The following is a 19317-nucleotide window of genomic DNA, read 5'->3' as shown; positions in this document are numbered from 1 at the left end:
GAGAGAGAGAGAGAGGGTCTAGTCATGACATTAGTTGGGAGTAAAATTCTTCAAACAGAACTCTAGTTTCCTTTTAATTTATCCTGAAGTAATACATATATCTAAAGAGTAGGTTTATGTTCCTGAACCATTTTCTTATGAATCACCCACCAGCTTGTGAGGGTGCACAGTAATGTTTTTAGTTTCAACACATTAAACAACCAAACAATTTGAAGCCACAAAAGTGATCATAATCAAGTTAAATCCGAGAGCACCATTGACAAACCTCTAGTTAAAAGTTTCAAAACCTCCATAATACAGTGTGAAAGGTATATCAACATTATCATAGAACCAAAATGCACGCTAAACTTCAGATGAATTAATACTTGAAAGAAAAATAGCACATATGATGTCCTAAAATAGATCATCTACGCTAAGAGATATACAAAGAATAATAAAATAAGATTCAGCCAAAAGTATTACCTGAAACATCTTTTCCTATCACTACATGCAGAAATCTTCCAGGGACTCCTGCATTGACATCATCCCTTTTGGATTTCAGATAGAAATTTAGCTTTTCAATGCTTTCACATGATTCAGAAACTTCCATTAGTGGTGACCACCCATTGTAAAATGAAGCTGCTGACTGAGGAAGTGAGATGCCAGAGAAATCATCTTTTCTTTTCTTCACACTGAAAGACTTTTCAATCGTGGTCCTTGCTGGGTTGTCCGGAGTTTGATATTCTTGAAAGGTCACAGGCTCACATTTGTTTGTTCTATTATTAAGATCTTCCGAATCAGGGTTCAAATTTGACAAAATAGTTGGGAAAGCAAATGGTAATTTTCTGCCACCCTTTAACCACCTTCCAGATGATGATCTCTCAAAGGGTTCAAAAATAATATCCAAGCCTGAATCATCCATTTGGTGTTCGGTGTCAATGTTGATAGGTTTTGAAACTGGATTTATATTTCTAATATTGACGTCACTGTAATCTGATGGAGACTGAAAAGCGTTCTGGCTGATGATACTTTCTGGGGAACCGATGCTGGAAGTAAAGCCATGGCCCTCTAACGGAGAATCAAAATGTGGATTATCTTTGTTACCGATAAACGGCTCCTGCAAATAAACGAAATCTCATTTCATATAAACTTTGTTTCACATTGAAGAGATGGTGCCGGTAGTTTAATAATATTGAAATTGTAGCACTAGTTTTCAACTGTAGGCTGAGTTTCATAATACTGGGGAGGAGCTGATGCATAGTACGATAAACAAACATCAAGATAGTTATCAGCATCATCATCTCCATCTTGAAGATAGTTTGGGTCATACGGTCAAAATGTGGCAGTCCATCACAAGTATTGCAAATGAGCAGTAGCAAACTATATGGGGTACTTGGCATTACAAAAGAACCTCATATCCATACGAAATGAATTAATGGAAGATAAAAGATTATAGTAGAATCAGAGTACGTAAAAGTTAAGATGAAATCAAAGAAGAGAGAAGGGAGAAGGAATATGTGACCTGAAGACGTGGTGGATTCGGTTTGGGAGTGGCCATTGTGAACGTAAGGAGAATGGAAGAGAAAGCAATGGCCCAAATAATTGCAGAGATAACAATGTGAAGAGTCGGCAAAGAGGAAGAAGAACCCAAAGACGAATATTGTGAAACCCGCCATTGGAAGTATCTAATTGTTTTATCGGCTTCTTGTTTAGTTCTGTGCTGTGCCGTGCCGTGCCGTGCCGTGCCTTGACTGTCTTAGGTACTGACGCCGAAGCTCTAAGTCCTGCCCTGCGCGCAAAAACTAATTAAACTCGAGACCATTCGCAAGACCCTTTTCTTTATCCTACTATAATATAATAATTTTAAAATATACTCTTTCACAGTTTTAATAATACCTTAAAATTAAAAAAAAAAAAAAAATGAAGAATAAATAAATAAATAAATAAAAATCTAGATGGAAAAAAAATACTTTGGACCGCCTATTTTCTGTTCCGGTAAAGGCGAGGCGCTACATCCAAAACCCGCCAAAGCGCAGGAGCAACGGCGATAGCTCCCGCGTAAGAGACGAAAGAGATGCGTTTTCTCTCCGTAACTTCAGATTTTAGCCTTAGTCCCCATTGCTTTCCACTAAAGGTTGATCTCTCTTCTCTAACTTTTCTTTGAATGCATCTCTCGCTGCATATCGAAGGTTTTAAAGTTGTAAGCCTGCCAGGTACAGCGACGAACTGCTGTTTGTCAAATGCGTAGACAAGTTACGATTCTCAAGACCTTGGCGCCCCCTCTGATTGCTGTGCTTATAGCGTTATATCCTCTCAACAAAACCCCAGGTGAAACTCTTCCTTTCAATTTGCTACACGATATAAACGCATGATAGCAGCATGATCAAATTTTCCCAGAATCAGGTGCAGGGTGACTGTCTGGAAGTTGCTAAATCGTCGCTAATCTCACATTTGGGGTTAATTTATGAATTTGTGTCTTTTTTATTTATTTAATTTAATTTAATTTTTTTTTTTTGAGAAAGCATTTTTCATGGATTATCACATTAAACAGATGGTTACCATTTAACGAAAGTCGACTTGTGTATTCAATTAATATTTGGAAGTGTGTGAGAGAAATATCCGCTTCTGCCCCACATTCTGTTTCCTAGTGTTACCGTCTTCCTTCATTCCATGTCAAAAGTTATTCATACGCTCATTAAGCTAAAGTCAGTCCACATTACTATGTAAATTAGGAAACAAATACAAGTATTACAAACTTCCATAAAAATGTGCAAAATCATGAGCAACTTGTTTCCTTTGCGGTTTCTGCTGCCCTTTTTGTTTCTTGTTCGTTGTTATTATCTTTTTAAAAAAAATGTGCATTTCGTGGTTTCTTTTTTCCTTTTTCAAGAAACGATTTCGACATTACACATAGTTTTCCCTAAACAAAAATGTTTTCATAATCGATCTTTTATTTCTTACCCCTGTCACGTCAATTTCTTTCTTTCTTTTTCTTTTTCAAGCGAAGTTTTTCGTTTGAAATTTGGAAGCCGAAAAACCCAAATTTGAAACGACATCCAATAGACCCTCAATATACTTCTTTCTCTTAACGCATATCAAAGGATCTTTTTGACGTGCAATTGTTTATACTTTTTTCTGACTTGGCTGCATCCATGTAATGTGTAAAAAGGATGTTATGCGCTTGCTCAATCGGCAGAAATAGAAAGAGGAGGTGCATTGTTTAGTCACGCTTGCATTGGCTGCCATGATGCTGGGGGAAACATAATTCAACCCGTTAGTGTTCCTATCTATAACACTACTGTTTAAATATTGATAAGCATCTGAGATCTGCTTTAATATGTTGGATTTTGAATTTTTATTAACGGTTATGTGGTTTCAATTTTTTTTCTTTTGCTATTCTTTCTGTGTGCTACATTTCTGCTGTTTCTGCAACCGATCTTTTGTCTTCTTCTCTCGTAGGGTGCGACGCTCTTTTCAAGTGATCTTGAAAGGTAATTTTCTAGAACCTTGAGAAAAAATGAAGTTTAATAACAGTATATGATTTCGGCCCAATGTGCATGGAACATTGCGTACTAGTATCATGAGGTATTAGGACGCGGATCTACTTTCTCTTCTCTTCTAATTATGTGTTCTCTTTAAAATAATCATTTATTTTTTTTTATTTTGTACAAGTGACTATAGTTTAGATTGGTTATAGATGAGGAAGATGGTAGATTCACGATTAAGGGCAATAGCTCTTTTGTTTTATGGACTTTTTGGTAGGGTCCAAAAGATCTACATGGTCTTAGACTCCTAGCTCGAAATGGGAAAAATCAGGCAAATATGCCAAGAACTGATTTTTTTTTTTTCACCTGTCTTCAATTGTACAAGAGAAACTCGCTTGACTACATTTTTATTTTCCATTTTTCTTAAATATAGTATACAATTTAACCCTCCCCCAAAAAAAAGATCAACTTCTGCTTCTAAAATATATTGGGGAAGGGTACGGGGTGGTGAACATCCAATCAACCCTGAAGGAAATCTGAAGATTGAATTGGTGCGTTCCTATCAGTAAATTTTTTAAGGGAAATATACAAAACTCATTGCAACAGAGGACGTCATAAACGAGGCAACAACATGTATTCTACTGGACAAGCACCCTATAACACCCTGCTTGTGTTAAAAAAAAAAAAAAAAAACTATTTTACAAAGAGTCTATATAATAAAATTCTCGAAATTTCTCCATATCCAGCAATGCAGAAATCGCTTTACCAATTGTGTTTATGAGGTGATTGAACCAAGTCGAACGATAGTGAATGGTTTTTGTCTTGAAACCATAGGCTTGAGCTATTAGTTCTATAACCCTTTGCTCTGTTTCATTGTTCCTTTTTATAGAAACGGAGCTGATTCTGAAGAGGAGATTTACCAAATTACATATTACGGGAAAGGAAGAATGCCTGTAAGTGATTATTTGTTAATATTATGTAAGTGATTATTTGTTAATATTATGACTGTAACCAATATGGCTCTATTAGTTCAACGATTGGTGATGGGTTTCAGGGTTTCGGTGAAAACTGCAAGCCAAGGGGTCAGTGCACATTTGGTCCCCGTTTGCAGGAGGAAGAGATTAGGGTTTTGGCGAAGTTTGTAAAGATACAGGCAGATCGGGGGTGGCCAAACCCATAGATGCCGATTGATTTTTGCGCCAGAATATTATGCATTGGTTACCAATTTATAATTTATATTAACATTGTATATAATTCTCCCAAATCCCTATCTGAATCCATGGCCTTAGGCATGGATCATGTCATCTGGAGAACTAGAATGGATTGCTGCGATTACTCTTGTGGTAAATAGCAATGTTTAAACACTGTAAGCATGCCGTCTGTTTCTGAAACTTGATATCCACACTTTGCTATCGCACAAGAAATGATCATAAAACAAACGACTCACTAAAATGCTTCAATTTCAAAGTTTTGAAATACATGAATGTATCTGCCAATTGTTCGCTTTAAAAAAAGATTAGAAATGAAATGGCATTTGGGATTAGATTATTATGCAGCCCTGGCCCCCAACTGCTACGCGTTCATACAAACCTTGTTCAAATGAGAGAATAGTCAACTCTTTGATCTTCATTACGTAACAAAAGCATGTGAGCAGGCAGTAGAATTCAAAAGCCTATGTGTTCATGTTCTTCATTTTTTTTTTTTTTTAAATTAAAAAAAAAAGTTGGTGTCTGTTGTCTGTTATGTGTTGTCTATTGTCTACTGTCATTTCATGGAATTGTCAAATACATCGTTTTTTGAACCAAAAGACGACACAGAATTATTAAGACAGACAAACCAAACCAACTCAATCTCAAAGGCCAAACCACACCGAAGCGATCGACAACAGATTCCAAACACGCACCAACCTGATCTGCCTTTTCACATTTTCCAATTAAAAAATGCAGTCTTGTAGCCGGCTGGCTAGGCCTTTTGTCATGGAACACTTCATTTTTTTTTTTTTTTTTTTTGAAAAAAAATCCCATCAGTTCTTATTGTTCTTCTTCATTACTTGGTTGCGTGTGAATAACCACTAATCAACACCATAGAATTTCCAGCTATCTATTCGATCAAGTTAAACAATATGATTATAATGGGATTGGACAGTACGCTTATGGGTCAGCGAAAAATAGCTGTAAACAACAGCAGAAAAGCTGCATTATATAAACTACTCCCCAACCACTGTGCCAACTCAAAGGATAGGATAGACGACTCAGTACACACACAGAGTCACGAGAGCTCATATGGCCTGCCTTGTTCTTTTTCCTTTTTCTTATAACCTTTGAAGCAGCTCTCAAGCTTTGTTGTAAATTGTTTAGCCCTCTCTCTCTGTGTCTGTGCTGGTCTTGTAACATGTGTTGGTTTGAGAGGTTGAAGCTGCCAGCATGATCTGGGGACGGGTAAATTTATGATCAAAAAGTTGGTTCCTTCCATCAGATCATCTTGCAGCTTCAATCACTCAATCTCCAACAACACTGTTGCCTACTGCATGCAACTTCAATAGCTTCAATGGATCTTGCTTTTGCACCCCACCCAGAACAGAGCACACCCATTTCAGATAAGTCGGATCTTTTTCATAATGTTCTTCAAGTTTGCTTTTGATGTTTTTTTTCTTCTCTTTTAATTTTCTAGTAAAAACACTTTCAATTGGACGCACCAAATAAGCAGAGATAATGAACTTATGATAGACCCATCTCATGTTAAGTTCATGCAACGATTCTCATCATTTGCTTTATCTTCAAGCCACTTCCCTAGAAATCAATCGATTAATCAAATTTAATTTTAAATCTTTCTCACCCCAGATTCTTATAACACAGTACCTTCACATCAAATTATCAAATATTGGTTCGACGTTGTACGACGAGCTACCAAGTCCTACTAACGTGATCATGTTTCATGGGTTAATATGGTCATGTTTCTCTTTATTTGGGTGCTAATCTGTATGTTTCTAAGACATGGGAACGTGTATTTGAAATCAACACTAACAACACCGCACCTTCAATGGAAAAACCAACACAGTTCTAAACGATGGGCATCAAGACAACAATTCAGAAGAGAAAGTACATCGAAAAGGGACTCTTTTATTGGGTTCCAAATATACCGTAACGTTTTTTCATTTTTGGCTTCTGATAAGTTTATATATATGTATATATATATATTTAAACTTATTTTTTTTCCACGAGAGTAGCTATGGTACAAGGACTTCAGCAGCCTATTGGTCCAGGTAAAAGGAAAAATTAGCCCTTCTTTTCATAATATGTTGTATGAACTGAAAACTAACCTGAAAGCTCTCACTTCACAGGACATGTTTAAAAGAATGGCAAATCTCCCACCTTTTTTGACAGCTAAATTTGGCGGCACAACGATCCCAACTCAGTATGGAGATATAACATTATTTCAGTTTTCAATACCAAATTGAATCTTTTATTTCAGTTCACTGTTTGATAATTGAAAGAGAATCCAAGTGCTTCCTTCTCTTTGCTTCTGGTTCACCCAACTGCAGCATCACTGATACCTCACTATCATAGCCATTCCTCAGGGCGGACACATTTTTCAACTCTTGGCTTCCTTCCTTCTTCTGATGCAGCGGAAAGCTGCTGGTTAATCTTTGTAAAAATTGGAGCTCGATGCTCGGACCCATCTCAAACCCATTTTCTGTGTGAAGTGCAGCATGCTTAAAGGGTGAGATCAGCCCCTGAGAGGATTCACCTTCAGGGGAAATTTGCTGGACACTTAAACCAAGTGGCTCTGAGTTCTCTTTAAGTTTATATTTCAATGGGATCCGATCGAGATAGGACTTGGCAGCAGTAGAATCAATCCCTCCAACTGAATTGTTCCTTTGTTCTTGCACTGCAGCTTAATTAGTCATAAAATGAGGCGAAAAAAATGAAGTCAGAAAGACATGAATAATATAAAACATTTCCGAGAGCCAAAAAGTCATGACAAAACTTCATTTACTCTAATTATTGCATGGGTGCCATGCGAAGGTTCCTGGACCATGACACAGTTCAAACTTTGATACCTCACTTATGAATGAACAACCCCTTTAGCTACACGATTATTCTAATAATGTGCAAATATGAACATATGTTGGCAACATATTAGAGAAACTTATGACAAAGACAGAGCAATCAGGAAAATGTACCAAAACTTTATTAGCACTATCACACTCAACACATGCAACTTGGTAGGTTGTTACGCAATGTGGTAGAACAAAAAGTAACCTCAGATCTAAAATGGCTATACTGATTGGTTGAGGTAACCAAACCTTGTAAACCATCATGTGTAGTAATAAGATCAAGCTCAAGGAGATCAAGAAGGCGTCCAAGATCAACTCCACTGGTCCAATTCTCTGGAGGCTGACCAACTTTTAGTTTCAGTCGACCTCGATTCGCTGTTCCTCCCCAGATAATCCCAACTGGACGTGGCTTTTCCTCATCCTGACCAGTTAAGAGAATAAGGCTTCCACTGTCTCCTTCAAGGTCAAACGTCTGTTGGTCGTCTCCAACAACAAGAAAGTCGGTGAAGAAACAAATCCCTTTTACATCATTATACTCGAGGGCATACGCCATTATAGTCCCTCTGGTCAACCCAGAACTTCTTCCAACCTTGATCACCTTTCGTCCAATAAGACTGTTGATTGGGGATTGTAGGTCTATTTTGTTGACATCACCAACCTCACCAACGCCTTTTACAAATGTAATGACATTATTCATGTTGAAATCTTCAGCAAAGGGAATAAACGCTCCATCAGCTCGCACAAATGTTTCTGCAGAAGGCACCAAATTGTGATGGGCATGCACACAATTCATCATATAAGATACATACCAATAATACAGTTTTGGATCAAGATGTTTCTCAGAATATACTGCTTTTATTACCTGGATTTGTTCCAGCAAAGATGCCATACCAGACATCATCTGTGATAAATGATGTTGCTCTCTCCACAGCACCCAGATATACACCAGGTCCAAGGCTGGGAGGCAAAGGATGAAACATTTTCTGACTAGGGTAGTCTAAATCAACTGCAACATGCCGGTTTGTAAGGAAACCAACTTGCCGGGTTCCTGTTCGGCTTTTGACAATTGCACCCAATGTCCCGTAAGTTTCTTGGCTAGCAACCTACAAAGAAAGAAGTCGGATACCACGAGATAAGAAATACAAATAAGAAAAGCACTTAACATAGCTGCAAATGACAAATTCATGTAAAACGAAATCAATATGACTATTGTTAAGAAAAAGATGCGACTTTTAAAATATTACAGGCCTACTCCAGTTCACCTACCGCTATGATTTATTTATAAGTCCAATGTTTTGGGGAGTAGAGCACAGCATACTTTAACACTACAACCTGAAACTTGCTCCAGGCAATTTTGGTAGATTTAATTAGAATAGAATGAAGGTCTTGAAGTACACACGTGAACGATGATAACATTTGGAGTATTACTACTTTCATGGTTCCTTCTGAGATTCGACGAGAATATTAGTTTCTCAAAACTTCTGTGGTCTGTATCATGACCAATCTGTAACCATTCTTATATATCTTCTCATCAATATTCTAATTCTAGTTAGACCTGAGTTTCAAATTCTTTTTTGCATAGCCTAGCGTATCCTCCATGAAGTTTTCCTCTCAAAAAGAAAGGTAGGAATATTTACATTAAAATCACAAAGCATCAGACATATGATTGAAAACACACAAGTATTTACTTATTTGATCTCAAAAGTTGCAACTAAAAGCACGTAAATCTGAGTAGAGAGTTTTAGGACACGTAGAGATGAAAAAGGAGACAAATGGTTAACCACCTACATTAATGGTGCCCATGATTCAACATAAATAAGGTATGGTTAAATGTCGTAGAATGATTAACAAAATAATTTCATCGTTTTTCCTTACCTTTTACAGATTTTTTTGGTACATAATGAGCAAATCTAACAAGTCCAATGTGTTTTCCCATTTTAATAAAGACTTGGCTAACATTGACAGAGTTTCACTTTTCTGAAAGAGGAAAAGGTACCTGGGAACCAGAACCAATTGTTGGATCACTTCCCCTCAGACCATCAACAAGCTCTGTATATATTTCTTCTTTAGGTGTAGCTGCCGGAGCACCATAATAGGAGAACTCCACAACATCAACATCACACCATATACCTCCAGGTCCCTAACCCCAATCATCAATTTTGGGGAAAATAAAAGATGAAAAGTGAAAGAAGCAACCAAATATTAGAAAATATCTTCAACCCCAATAAATTTTATGGGTCTCATATAAAGTATGGATGTTAACTATCGTTCTATGATTTCTCAGCACCAAAAAGGAAACCTCTAACAGAGGTAAGAATAAAAACTCAATAGGATGAGTTCCAACCTCAAGTGCAGCAGGTAGACATTGAACATCATTGAGCCACTGCCTGTGAACTTTGCGTGCAACAAAGACTAGAATAGCAGGGATATCTGTCAACATACCCTTCTGGATTCGAAATCCTATAGCAGTTCCAAGGCTAAACCGTCGCAATATCTTGCTATGAAATGCCCTGATGGTCATTAGCTCAAGCAAAGTAGTAGCTCGCTGCCCGGTGGGCAGCCGGCCCAGAATTTCAGGAAGCACTCCTTTCTGAAGGTTTCCAAAATAGTTTGCTCTATCTTCAGCAGCATCATTCAAACGGCTGGAAGTGGGCCATGAAAAGTAAGCAGCGTTGGTTTCAGACAGCTGAGCACCCGGAGCAAAGCATTGAGTAGGTGATGGACTTGATGAAGGCAGATTGAGATCACTGCAATAGTTCCTTTCCAAGTCCAAGGCAGATTCCTCTGATTGTGTGGATACTGAATGATGAAAACTTAAATCCAGTCTTGCCCTGTCCATATCTTTCAGCTCTTCAATCACTATGACAAAGAATTTAAGGCCTCTTAGAAATTGAAATTCATTCTATCAAATTTAACCTCTCAATTCAACTAAATGCGGTCAGGGCAAAAATGCAAACCATTACAGAATGACATTTGAGAATTACAAAACATAATTTATGGCAGGAAGAAGATAATACGACATGCCCAAAGTTTCCAACTTTCACAATTCATGCTTCTAATAAAGCCGGCTGCGAAAGATGAGGAATACAGTCGTTATAAGCAAGTGGCATATTGCAGAAACATTTCAGCTGTGGGACTTGCCTCACAAACCTACTGCATCTTCAAGCTTTCATTACTTGAGGGCATTCAAGTATGCATAGAATTGACCTGGAAGATAACAAAAATGAAGAGTGAAACTTGGAGAGAAGAATGGCAGTGGACAATGTAAGTGAGCAAAATGGGGGAGAAAGAAAGGGCATGCTGAAGGCGAACGCAGTACCATTTCAGAAAGAAAAAAAAAGAGAAATGCAAGATGAGCGCAACAGTTTAAAGGATGAGTATCCAGATGGGAAAGCATGGCGTCAATTAAAGTGTTGGGTAAAATACAGGCGGGGAAATGGGAAAAGAAAAATCCTTCTGGAAATAAAAATGAACTCACCGATCAGAAAGGGGGGGAGCTGTGATAGACGAGTGGGAATAGTGAAGGGAGTAGATGGTTTTGATGCCCTACCGCAGATATCATTACTTTGGAGATTGGTACGCAGAGCAGAATCAGTTCATCAAGAGAAAAGGGTCACTTCACTGCTTCCCGGAAGTAGAGGTTGAAGAAAATACACAACCGTGGGGGATACCATTCTGATTTCTGAAACAGAAAGAAAAAATATGAAGCAAAAGGGTGAGTTTAGTTTTATAATAAGAAGAAGATGGAGGGTTGGGGAGTAAAAAATTAACCCTTTTTTGCTTTTCCATGTATGTGGGTCGTGGATGAATAGTATTAAGATTCTTATATTGGAGAAATGTATGATGATGGAAGGAAGGCTTAGGCTTGAATGGAGTGGAGGATGGAGAGAGGAAATAATTTCTTGGATTCATAATTCAAGTTTGGTGGAGGAGGAATTGGGCTCATCTCTATCTCTATCTCTATCTGTGTATCTGTATCTGTGTATCTGTATCTGCTCAACCCATAGCCCACTAAATATTAGGTTGGACTGTCTTTTTTTCTTGTATATAAATTATCGTTACTCGTAATAAAAATAAACTTCTAAAAATTTTACTTAAAGGACATAAACTAAAATTAAATATACCGACCAATTGGAATGGCATTTTAACCCAAATTAAAATCAGCACATTTGAACGAATTCAACCTCTGATTGTATTCCATTCCGAGCGGCCTTCGAGTCCGTTTGGTATTCAAGTGGGCATGCATCGAGTCCGATTTCCGGAGAGCGAAGGCCGATGCCCATGGCTTTCAGTATCGGAGATCCAACCACAACGTACGCTTCTCTCTCTCTCTGCTCATAAGCGTTGATTCTACGCTATTTCTAGCTGCTGCATACACTCTGATTCTGCGCCGTGAAGAAAACCGTTCGACCCCATGCCAAAATGTTCAAAACACCAATTAAACCTCCTGAGAATCGCTCTTCAGAAGGCGCCTGGGCTTCATTTCCATTCAGTTTCACGCTATTTCCCAACTTTTTTGCCTTTCTTCTATTTTTCATCTTTCGCTCTTTCTCCCAACCCAACTCCCCGAAGCGAACCCGAAAAGGATGAGGATGATGAGCTCTCAGTATCAGGTAAAATATTCAAATCCGGCCCCCAATTGGGTTCTTATAAATTGGGCGATGCGACATTTTATAGTCTCATTGAAAACTATGCAAGTTCTGGGGAATTTCGTTTGATAGAGCATGTTTTGGATAGAATGAAACGCGAAGGGCGGGTTCTTGTGGAAAGGAGTTTTATCCTAATATTCAAGGCTTGCGGGAAAGCTCATTTACCTGGAGAAGCTGTGAAGTTTTTTGATAGAATGGTGAACGAGTTTCATTGTAAGCAGACTGTGAAGTCATTCAATTCAGTTCTTAACGTAATTATTCAAGAGGGGGACTTTTCAGATGCATTGAAGTTTTATTTACGCGTTTTTGGTGCCAATAAGATGAGCTTTCAGCCAAACGTACTGACTTATAATTTGATTATTAAGGTACTGTGCAAGTTAGGAGAGATAGATAGAGCTGTTGAGACTTTCAGAGAAATGCCCCTTAAGAACTGCAATCCCGACGTCTTCACTTATAGTACATTAATGAATGGGTTATGTAAGGAAAGGAGGATCGATGAGGCAGTGTTTTTGCTGGATGAGTTGCAAACAGAAGGCTGCCTTCCAAATCCAGTGACATTTAATGTGTTGATTGATGCACTATGCAAGAATGGTGACTTGAGTCGTGCGGCAAAGCTTGTGGATAATATGTTTCTCAAAGGTTGCGTTCCGAACGAAGTGACTTATAATACCCTTATCCATGGTTTGTGCTTAAAGGGCAAGTTGGACAAAGCTCTTAGTCTTTTGGATAAAATGGTGTCGAGTAAATGTGTTCCTAATGAAGTCACGTACGGAACAATCATTAATGGCCTTGTTAAACAAGGAAGAGCTGAGGATGGAGCTCACATTTTGGTGTCTATGGAAGAAAGAGGACATAAAGCAAATCAATATATTTACTCGTCTCTCATCAGTGGTCTGTTTAAGGAGGGAAAGTCTGAAGATGCTGTGAGGGTGTGGAAAGAAATGATGGAGAAGGGTTGCAAACCCAACGTTGTTGTTTATGGTGCCTTTATAGATGGTTTGTGTCGAGAAGGAAAGCCAGATGAAGCCGAAGAAATTTTGTACGAGATGGTAAGTAAAGGTTGTTTACCAAATGCTTTCGCTTACAGCTCCTTAATGAAGGGTTTCTTTAAGAAAGGCGACAGCCAGAAAGCAATTCTTGTGTGGAAAGAGATGATGAGCCAGGATGCTAGGCACAATGAAGTTTGTTGCAGTGTTTTACTTCATGGCTTGTGTGAGGATGGAAGAGTAAGGGAGGCCTTGACAGTGTGGAAGCACATGCTCAGTGAAGGAATTAAACCTGATGTTGTGGCTTATAGTTCAATGATTAAGGGCCTTTGTGATGCCGGCTCTGTAGACCAGGGTTTGAAGCTTTTCTATGAGATGCAATGTCAGGAGCCTAAGTCCCAACCTGATGTGATCACCTATAATATACTTTTCAAGGCCCTTTGCAAGGAGGGAAATCTCATCCGTGCCGTTGATCTTCTAAATAGTATGCTCGATGGAGGCTGTGACCCTGACTCAACCACATGCAATATTTTTTTGGAAACTTTGAGAGAGAGGAATGATCCATGGCAAGATGGAAGGCTGTTTTTAGATGAGCTCGTTGTAAGGTTACTCAAGCGAGAGAGAAAATTAGCTGCTTTGAGGATTGTAGAGGACATGCTGGTAAGATGTCTGCCACCGGAGGCATCAACTTGGTTCAGAGTCATTCAAAAAACATGCAAGCCAAAGAAGATTCAAGACACCATAGACGAGTTTTGCAAAAGCTTATATGGACAATGACGTACGATTCTCTCTCTCTTATGCTTATGTGCATACAAATTTGAGGTCTCTAGTGAGCATTTTGCTAAAAACTTATTGGATGTACCAATAATTTCTTTATCCGTTATCGTTTTGTTTTTTGAACTCTCCTGGACTTTATGAAGGGTTAGAGTTCCTTATCGTATCCTCCTCTTTTTTGTTTATCTCGTCACTTGGTTATAGATTGTTTCTTTACCCTTAAAAAAAAAAAAAAAAAAAAAAAAAAACAACAACAACAAGGTGCCTCTGCAGTTATTCGTTAATGATATACATTGGAGAGCATGAGTGAGTTCCATATAATGTAACTATGCTCACTTGAGTTTAATTACATTATATTGTGACAAAATGAGTCATCGAGTTTACATTTTTTTGTAACTGTGAAGTTGAAGAAATTTCAAGAATTTTGATGTTATGTGTGTTAGGATTGTGAAGCCAAAATTGGCTGCAGAAGGAAGAGAATCCGAGCGCATAGCGTTGAGACGCTGCATCAAAACAAGGAGGGAGGATGCTACAAAAGTCCGTATAGCGTCTCGACATGACGTTGATTCAACTTCAAACTCAAAGGTTGCTCATGCACGCGGAAGAGAGAAGAAAAGGAAAATGGGTCGAGGTCCATTTGTGATTTAGGTCGGTGGCAAGGGACATTACATACATGCATAACCTTTTTTATTCTGAAGTTGGTGCATTGAACTTTTAGTCACAGTTCTTACGTACTTGTGTTAGTCTGTTTAAATCTGATTTTATTTTGAATAATGATAGCCATTCTATTTCAGTTTAGGGACAGTATTTTGCTACTATCCTTTGAGATGTTCAGCATATGGAGCATGATGTCCCAGAAGAATACTTCTCTGAGTTCTGAGGTGAGTGTGAGAAACTCATAGTCTTGTCTAATTATTTGCATGATTTTAAAGCTTCGCTGTTTGTGCGGGTCTCATAACTGTTTTGCCTATTTACACTGTTTCCGATGAACTTTATCATGTTCTTACTGAAAAAAGTCAAAAGCTCTCTAACTGTATTAGCAAGGCTAGGCAAGTTTAAGGCTTTAATGAGCGTTTGGGCTATTATTTTAGGTAGGAAATTTGACTCTATATTAGCTTATTCATTTCAGATTGCTCTAGACACATCTTAACAGAATCCCCTTGGATATCCTTCCACTGTATTCAGGAAAAAGCAATTAAGCAGTAACTGACTGGAAATTTTTAATGTATCTTAATTACAGATCTCATTATTAGTAGTAGGAACAAATGTCAGTTTCCTAGAAATGGTTATTTGCGTAGCGTCTATTGTAGTTATTTGGAGTGCCGTGTATAATCTCCCTTACACTGGTTGCGAATTTCCCAAGTGTTCGCTTTGTAGTTCTGTTAGTAATCTGATTTTACCGTTCCCTATCAAGCAGTAGAAAAGAAAATCATCAGGGACACTCTCTAGGTGGAGGTATCTGCTTGGCCTGATTAGATGCTGTGACATTATTGTCTTCTATGTCTCAAACCCTTCAAGAACCTGACCTCCCATTATTAGTCTTCTAAATAATTAAGAACCCTTGAAGAACATTTTTGTCTTCTTTAGCTACTAATTTGTATTCTGTAGGGTTTGATTTGTAAAGGGTATACGGACGGGAAGTAAGAGGCGGGCAAAATGTAGCAGAGCGACAGGCAACCAGCTTCCATAAACGATCCCATCCTGTCCTGTTTGAAGCAACATGCTTACTGATGGCAAAGAACCAGCATCATCATGCAATCTCATTCTCCCCATCTTAGTTTGGGCCTTACCAACAGCACCATCAACTTAATTCTTGATCGGTAGCGTTTTCATTTACATCATTTTTTTCTCATAGCAGGTTAGGCACTTCGGCTCCTGTGCCTTCAAATAACAAGGTTACCTGTTTTTTTTTTTTTTTTTTTGCTTTCTTTACTTCTTATGTATAATTTTTTCTAAAGAGAATCACAGCTAGGCTATTGTATCAATTACTTGCTTATGAGCTATGGATGTATAAAGACTCGAGATATGGTCTTGGGGCAGAAACCCACCTTTTTATTGATGTGATACCCATACATTAACATCGTTAGAGTCCACATTCAGAGAATCATAAATGGTTGCCATATGTATTTTTTTTATTATAAAACATAATAACAACTATCAAAGAAATCTTTAATGCCTCTTTAAATAAAAATAATAAAAGAAACGACTATAGAATACATTCTTAAAGCGTAAGAGACTGAAAACTGAAAGTAAAAAAGAAACAGGCAATGAGAGCGGTACCGAAATGGCTTCACTTTCATCTCCAGGATCTCCAAGCCTTGCACATTTTACTTGCAAGATACTTGGCAGCCTTAACACCACCTACAGCCAATAGACCGGACACCGCCTGTCTTGCGCTTGAAACCATCACCTTTCGCCTCAAAGCCCCCTGCATGCAATCTACTGCCTCTTTTCTCGACCGGATTAACACTTGGTTTGTGACTCCACCTTTTTCAAGACACATGTTTTAGGATCATGTAATGTGAGTTCTCAGTAACAGTACAATGGTCAAATGGAATTGTACCAGATCCACTCAGACTTCTCTTCTCGCCAAGTTTTATCCCCATTGTGTTCCGGACCGTCGTTGGCAAAGATGAAACCAAAAACTCCGTTGCTGCTAATCCACAATCCTGTATTACAAGGTAAAATATTTATGTTTGGTAAAACATAAACCATCTGAATTTTCAGTGTTTGCTTGCATTTGCACAACCATATACACTCACAAATAACAAAGCGATATACAATCTTATTGGATTCCTAATATCTTTTTTTGAAAAACCTGATATATATTTGCCTGGTGACTTCCAGGCGATGAGAATTGCAACAACTCCTTTGCTTTGTACTGTTCAAGACTGGGTTGGTACATTGACTGGAACAGCTGGAATTGCCCTCGAACTATTTTGATGACCTACGGAAGATGATAAGTAGACTAGTGGTAATAAATAGTGAAATGAAAAAAATGTGAACTTGACAATTAAAAATTAAATCAGGTCCATAAATATGTAGAAAATTGCTCGCGCTATATGTAAAGCAAACATGATATTTCAGCACCATTGCAAAATAATAAGAAATTATAAGGCAAGCATAAACCAAGCCGATTCTTTCAAGGATTATACTTTACAGGCAACTAAGCAAGCTCACTTAAGAGTTTTACCTTATCCCTGTCCTCTGCAAAAAGCATACGCAAATCACCCATATACGAAAGGCTGCATATTTTGGCATACAAGTCAACCTACACAAATTGAACTTGAGTGTAAATTTAGCAATTACAAAGATGCAGTCTTAGAAAAAGGAAATCAACCTCAGTAAACTCAGGTGGCAGAAGAAGGAGAGCTGCAGATACTGCAGACCTCAGATTCACAGAGTTCAGCTGTCGAACATCCAGTGAATCCACTAGTATATTAACCTGCACAACAAAATTAAATTCCTCGGTGAGGAGGGGGGAAAATCCAAGAGTGTTTTGCTGCTCAAATTAGAGCCATACATAAAGAGTGAGAGAGCAACTTTTTACATATATGTACAATTCAATTTTGACAGAATAACCCCCATCAAACTGGTTAAACCACATATAATAGGTAAGAATTTAACTGCACGATGAGGATCTTCCAATGAAATAGTTAGTAACTTTTTTCATATATGTACAATTCATATTTCAAAATGCAAGTTCCTAGGATACACAAACCGGCTTCTGCAAACGGCCACTGAGGTAGAATGTCTTCCAATATAGTATGTCCTGTATCAAATCATGCATCCGCACAACCCCATACTTAAGCATCTGTACAAATGCTCGAGAAGTGAGGTTTTGCAAGTACCCAAAATCATATCGCATCTAAAAACAGATATACATCCATAAGCACAAATATGTATGCATGTATGTATATATGCAAACACCATATGCTTTTTGAGGATGGAAATCAAACTATAATTTTATTTTGTTCCAATACCTTCTTATTCCACGTAACATACGGATTAAAATGTACTCCAACTCCAATTTCATCTGCAACTTCAGTAACCTAATCAAACCAATTAGAGAAAAAGCCATCAGGGGCAGTGATAGAAAGATAGTTCAGAAAAAGAGAGTGGCGAACAGCATTACCAGTTTCCCCCCTCCAAAGTACACCATCCATGAGGCATAGTGATCTTTGTTTAATTGAATGTTCTACGTTGCAGTATGAATAGAATAGGTTAATAGATATAAGGTGGCATCGAATCATCTTATGATGCACACTAGAATGGAAATCACTCTTCAAGACTTACCTTCTCGTGCCATTTTTGAGGATCAGAAACGCCAAGAATAAGGTCAACCATTTTTGACTATCGATCCGAAGTTTTAATCCAAACCAAAAAAATGAAAAAGAAAAAAAATCAGTTACAAGTACGAAATAATATATGAATAAAGAAAAGGACGAAAAAGAAACTCAAATAAAACCTTGTCGTGATTGTTTGGATGCAGAGTCGAACCATACATGCAGCAGAACTCCACTGGAGGAAGAACTTTGAGAAAATCCATAAGCCCGGTGTCTTCCACATTCTTCATGATTTCACTATCTTCCAGCCTGTACATGTTTGTAAACAAAGTCATTACACGGGCAAGGATCAAATTTGGCCGACAATATCTTAAACATAGACATCAAAATTTACTTCAGCCACGCAAAATAAAATCCTACTATAACTCATCATATTACTTTAAATAATAGCCAAAATCCATTGAAAGAATATACACAGACGTTCACTTGGGCACGGATAATTATATAAAAGATAACATATTTGAGAGAAATATGCACATCTCACCCGAAATTCCACTTCAAAATCAACAGTAAAGGAGCAGGCCGAAGAAAAAAGCTACTAGGCGTAAATTAGGCCCGACTGAATCTATGCTTATAGGCAGAAGCAATGTAGCAGTTAAAGGGGAATTTCATCAAACAGTTGGAAGGCATGCCCAGAACTTTTGGAGAGGGCCTCCCTCTTAATCGAAGAGATTGTCGTGACTAAAAGAATTTGACAGCAAGTACTTCTTCAATCAAAGAAAAGAAAAGAAAATGAAAAGAAGAGGGTGGATGGTAAAATACAAGAATCCAGCCTCATTTCGCTAGTTCAATGTGTTCATAAATAGAGGGAAAGAAAACAAACATGAAGCAAGAATAAAATGGTTAGAGTGAGAGTGGCGCACACAATGTGAATGGGCGGCGGAAATAATAGGCGGCGATCTATCCGACGGGAGGTGCTGATGGCGGGGAATGAGTAGTGGCCGTTTTCGCAGAACAGTTTGTATTATTTTGAAAAGGCTCACCGCCTACGACTTTATTTTCTTTTTATAGTAATTCTTTTTTCTTTTTTCTTTACAAAGA

General features: G+C 38.0%; 5 protein-coding genes across 9 annotated transcripts in view; 2 read left to right on the top strand and 3 right to left on the bottom strand.

Annotated features, from left to right (window-relative positions):
* LOC111781288 (exopolyphosphatase PRUNE1-like) overlaps nucleotides 1–2041 on the bottom strand; it is an 8584-nt gene extending 6543 nt beyond the window's left edge. The window contains exons 1-3 of one of the 2 annotated variants that reach the window (XM_023661793.1): nucleotides 1950–2041; nucleotides 1502–1768; nucleotides 463–1096 (exon numbers count right to left, since the gene is read on the bottom strand). In XM_023661793.1, the coding sequence (XP_023517561.1) occupies nucleotides 463–1096; nucleotides 1502–1537 (670 nt within the window). In that variant the 5' untranslated portion in view covers nucleotides 1538–1768; nucleotides 1950–2041. The remainder of the gene's footprint in view (nucleotides 1–462; nucleotides 1097–1501; nucleotides 1769–1949) is intronic. The other variant, XM_023661795.1, reaches the window with a different exon arrangement.
* On the top strand, nucleotides 1957–4835 carry LOC111781289 (cytochrome c6, chloroplastic). The gene is made up of 6 exons (XM_023661796.1): nucleotides 1957–2113; nucleotides 2193–2307; nucleotides 3149–3252; nucleotides 3439–3470; nucleotides 4354–4417; nucleotides 4519–4835. Exons 1-6 carry the CDS (start codon nucleotides 2054–2056, stop codon nucleotides 4642–4644), a joined length of 501 nt encoding a protein of 166 aa, XP_023517564.1. The 5' UTR covers nucleotides 1957–2053; the 3' UTR covers nucleotides 4645–4835.
* Nucleotides 4836–6969: 2134 nt separating this feature from the next.
* On the bottom strand, nucleotides 6970–11450 carry LOC111781287 (the record flags this gene model as incomplete). Its single annotated transcript, XM_023661792.1, is given in 8 exon segments — nucleotides 6970–7358; nucleotides 7771–8271; nucleotides 8384–8624; nucleotides 9518–9661; nucleotides 9866–10380; nucleotides 10663–10728; nucleotides 11000–11203; nucleotides 11293–11450. Coding segments are annotated over 5 exon segments (1770 nt in total), but the record flags the coding sequence as incomplete, so codon positions are not given.
* Nucleotides 11451–11681: 231 nt separating this feature from the next.
* LOC111781814 (pentatricopeptide repeat-containing protein At4g20090) lies at nucleotides 11682–15989 on the top strand. 3 transcript variants are annotated; one of them, XM_023662524.1, is made up of 4 exons: nucleotides 11682–13934; nucleotides 14384–14578; nucleotides 14725–14811; nucleotides 15539–15989. In XM_023662524.1, exon 1 carries the CDS (start codon nucleotides 11936–11938, stop codon nucleotides 13931–13933), a length of 1998 nt encoding a protein of 665 aa, XP_023518292.1. In that variant the 5' UTR covers nucleotides 11682–11935; the 3' UTR covers nucleotide 13934; nucleotides 14384–14578; nucleotides 14725–14811; nucleotides 15539–15989. The 3 variants fall into 3 exon arrangements, with proteins under 3 accessions (XP_023518292.1, XP_023518293.1, XP_023518291.1); XM_023662525.1 differs by having other exon boundaries at nucleotides 14374–14578; nucleotides 15555–15989; XM_023662523.1 differs by having other exon boundaries at nucleotides 14374–14578.
* Nucleotides 15990–16025: 36 nt separating this feature from the next.
* On the bottom strand, nucleotides 16026–19302 carry LOC111781816 (phosphatidate cytidylyltransferase, mitochondrial). Of its 2 annotated transcripts, none has more exons than XM_023662527.1 (11): nucleotides 19142–19302; nucleotides 18399–18525; nucleotides 18227–18283; nucleotides 18066–18128; nucleotides 17914–17982; nucleotides 17652–17744; nucleotides 17271–17375; nucleotides 17124–17201; nucleotides 16749–16877; nucleotides 16494–16599; nucleotides 16026–16417 (listed from the first exon to the last, which is right to left on the bottom strand). In XM_023662527.1, the coding sequence occupies exons 2-11, from the start codon at nucleotides 18504–18506 to the stop codon at nucleotides 16227–16229; spliced, it is 999 nt and encodes a 332-aa protein (XP_023518295.1). In that variant the 5' UTR covers nucleotides 18507–18525; nucleotides 19142–19302; the 3' UTR covers nucleotides 16026–16226. The 2 variants fall into 2 exon arrangements, with proteins under 2 accessions (XP_023518295.1, XP_023518294.1); XM_023662526.1 differs by lacking the exon at nucleotides 19142–19302 and adding an exon at nucleotides 18761–19123.
* Nucleotides 19303–19317: the final 15 nt, after the last annotated feature.

This window comes from Cucurbita pepo, chromosome LG19 (genome assembly GCF_002806865.2).
Source record: "Cucurbita pepo subsp. pepo cultivar mu-cu-16 chromosome LG19, ASM280686v2, whole genome shotgun sequence".
Lineage (NCBI taxonomy): Eukaryota > Viridiplantae > Streptophyta > Magnoliopsida > Cucurbitales > Cucurbitaceae > Cucurbita > Cucurbita pepo.
This window is presented reverse-complemented; position numbering and strand designations above follow the sequence as displayed.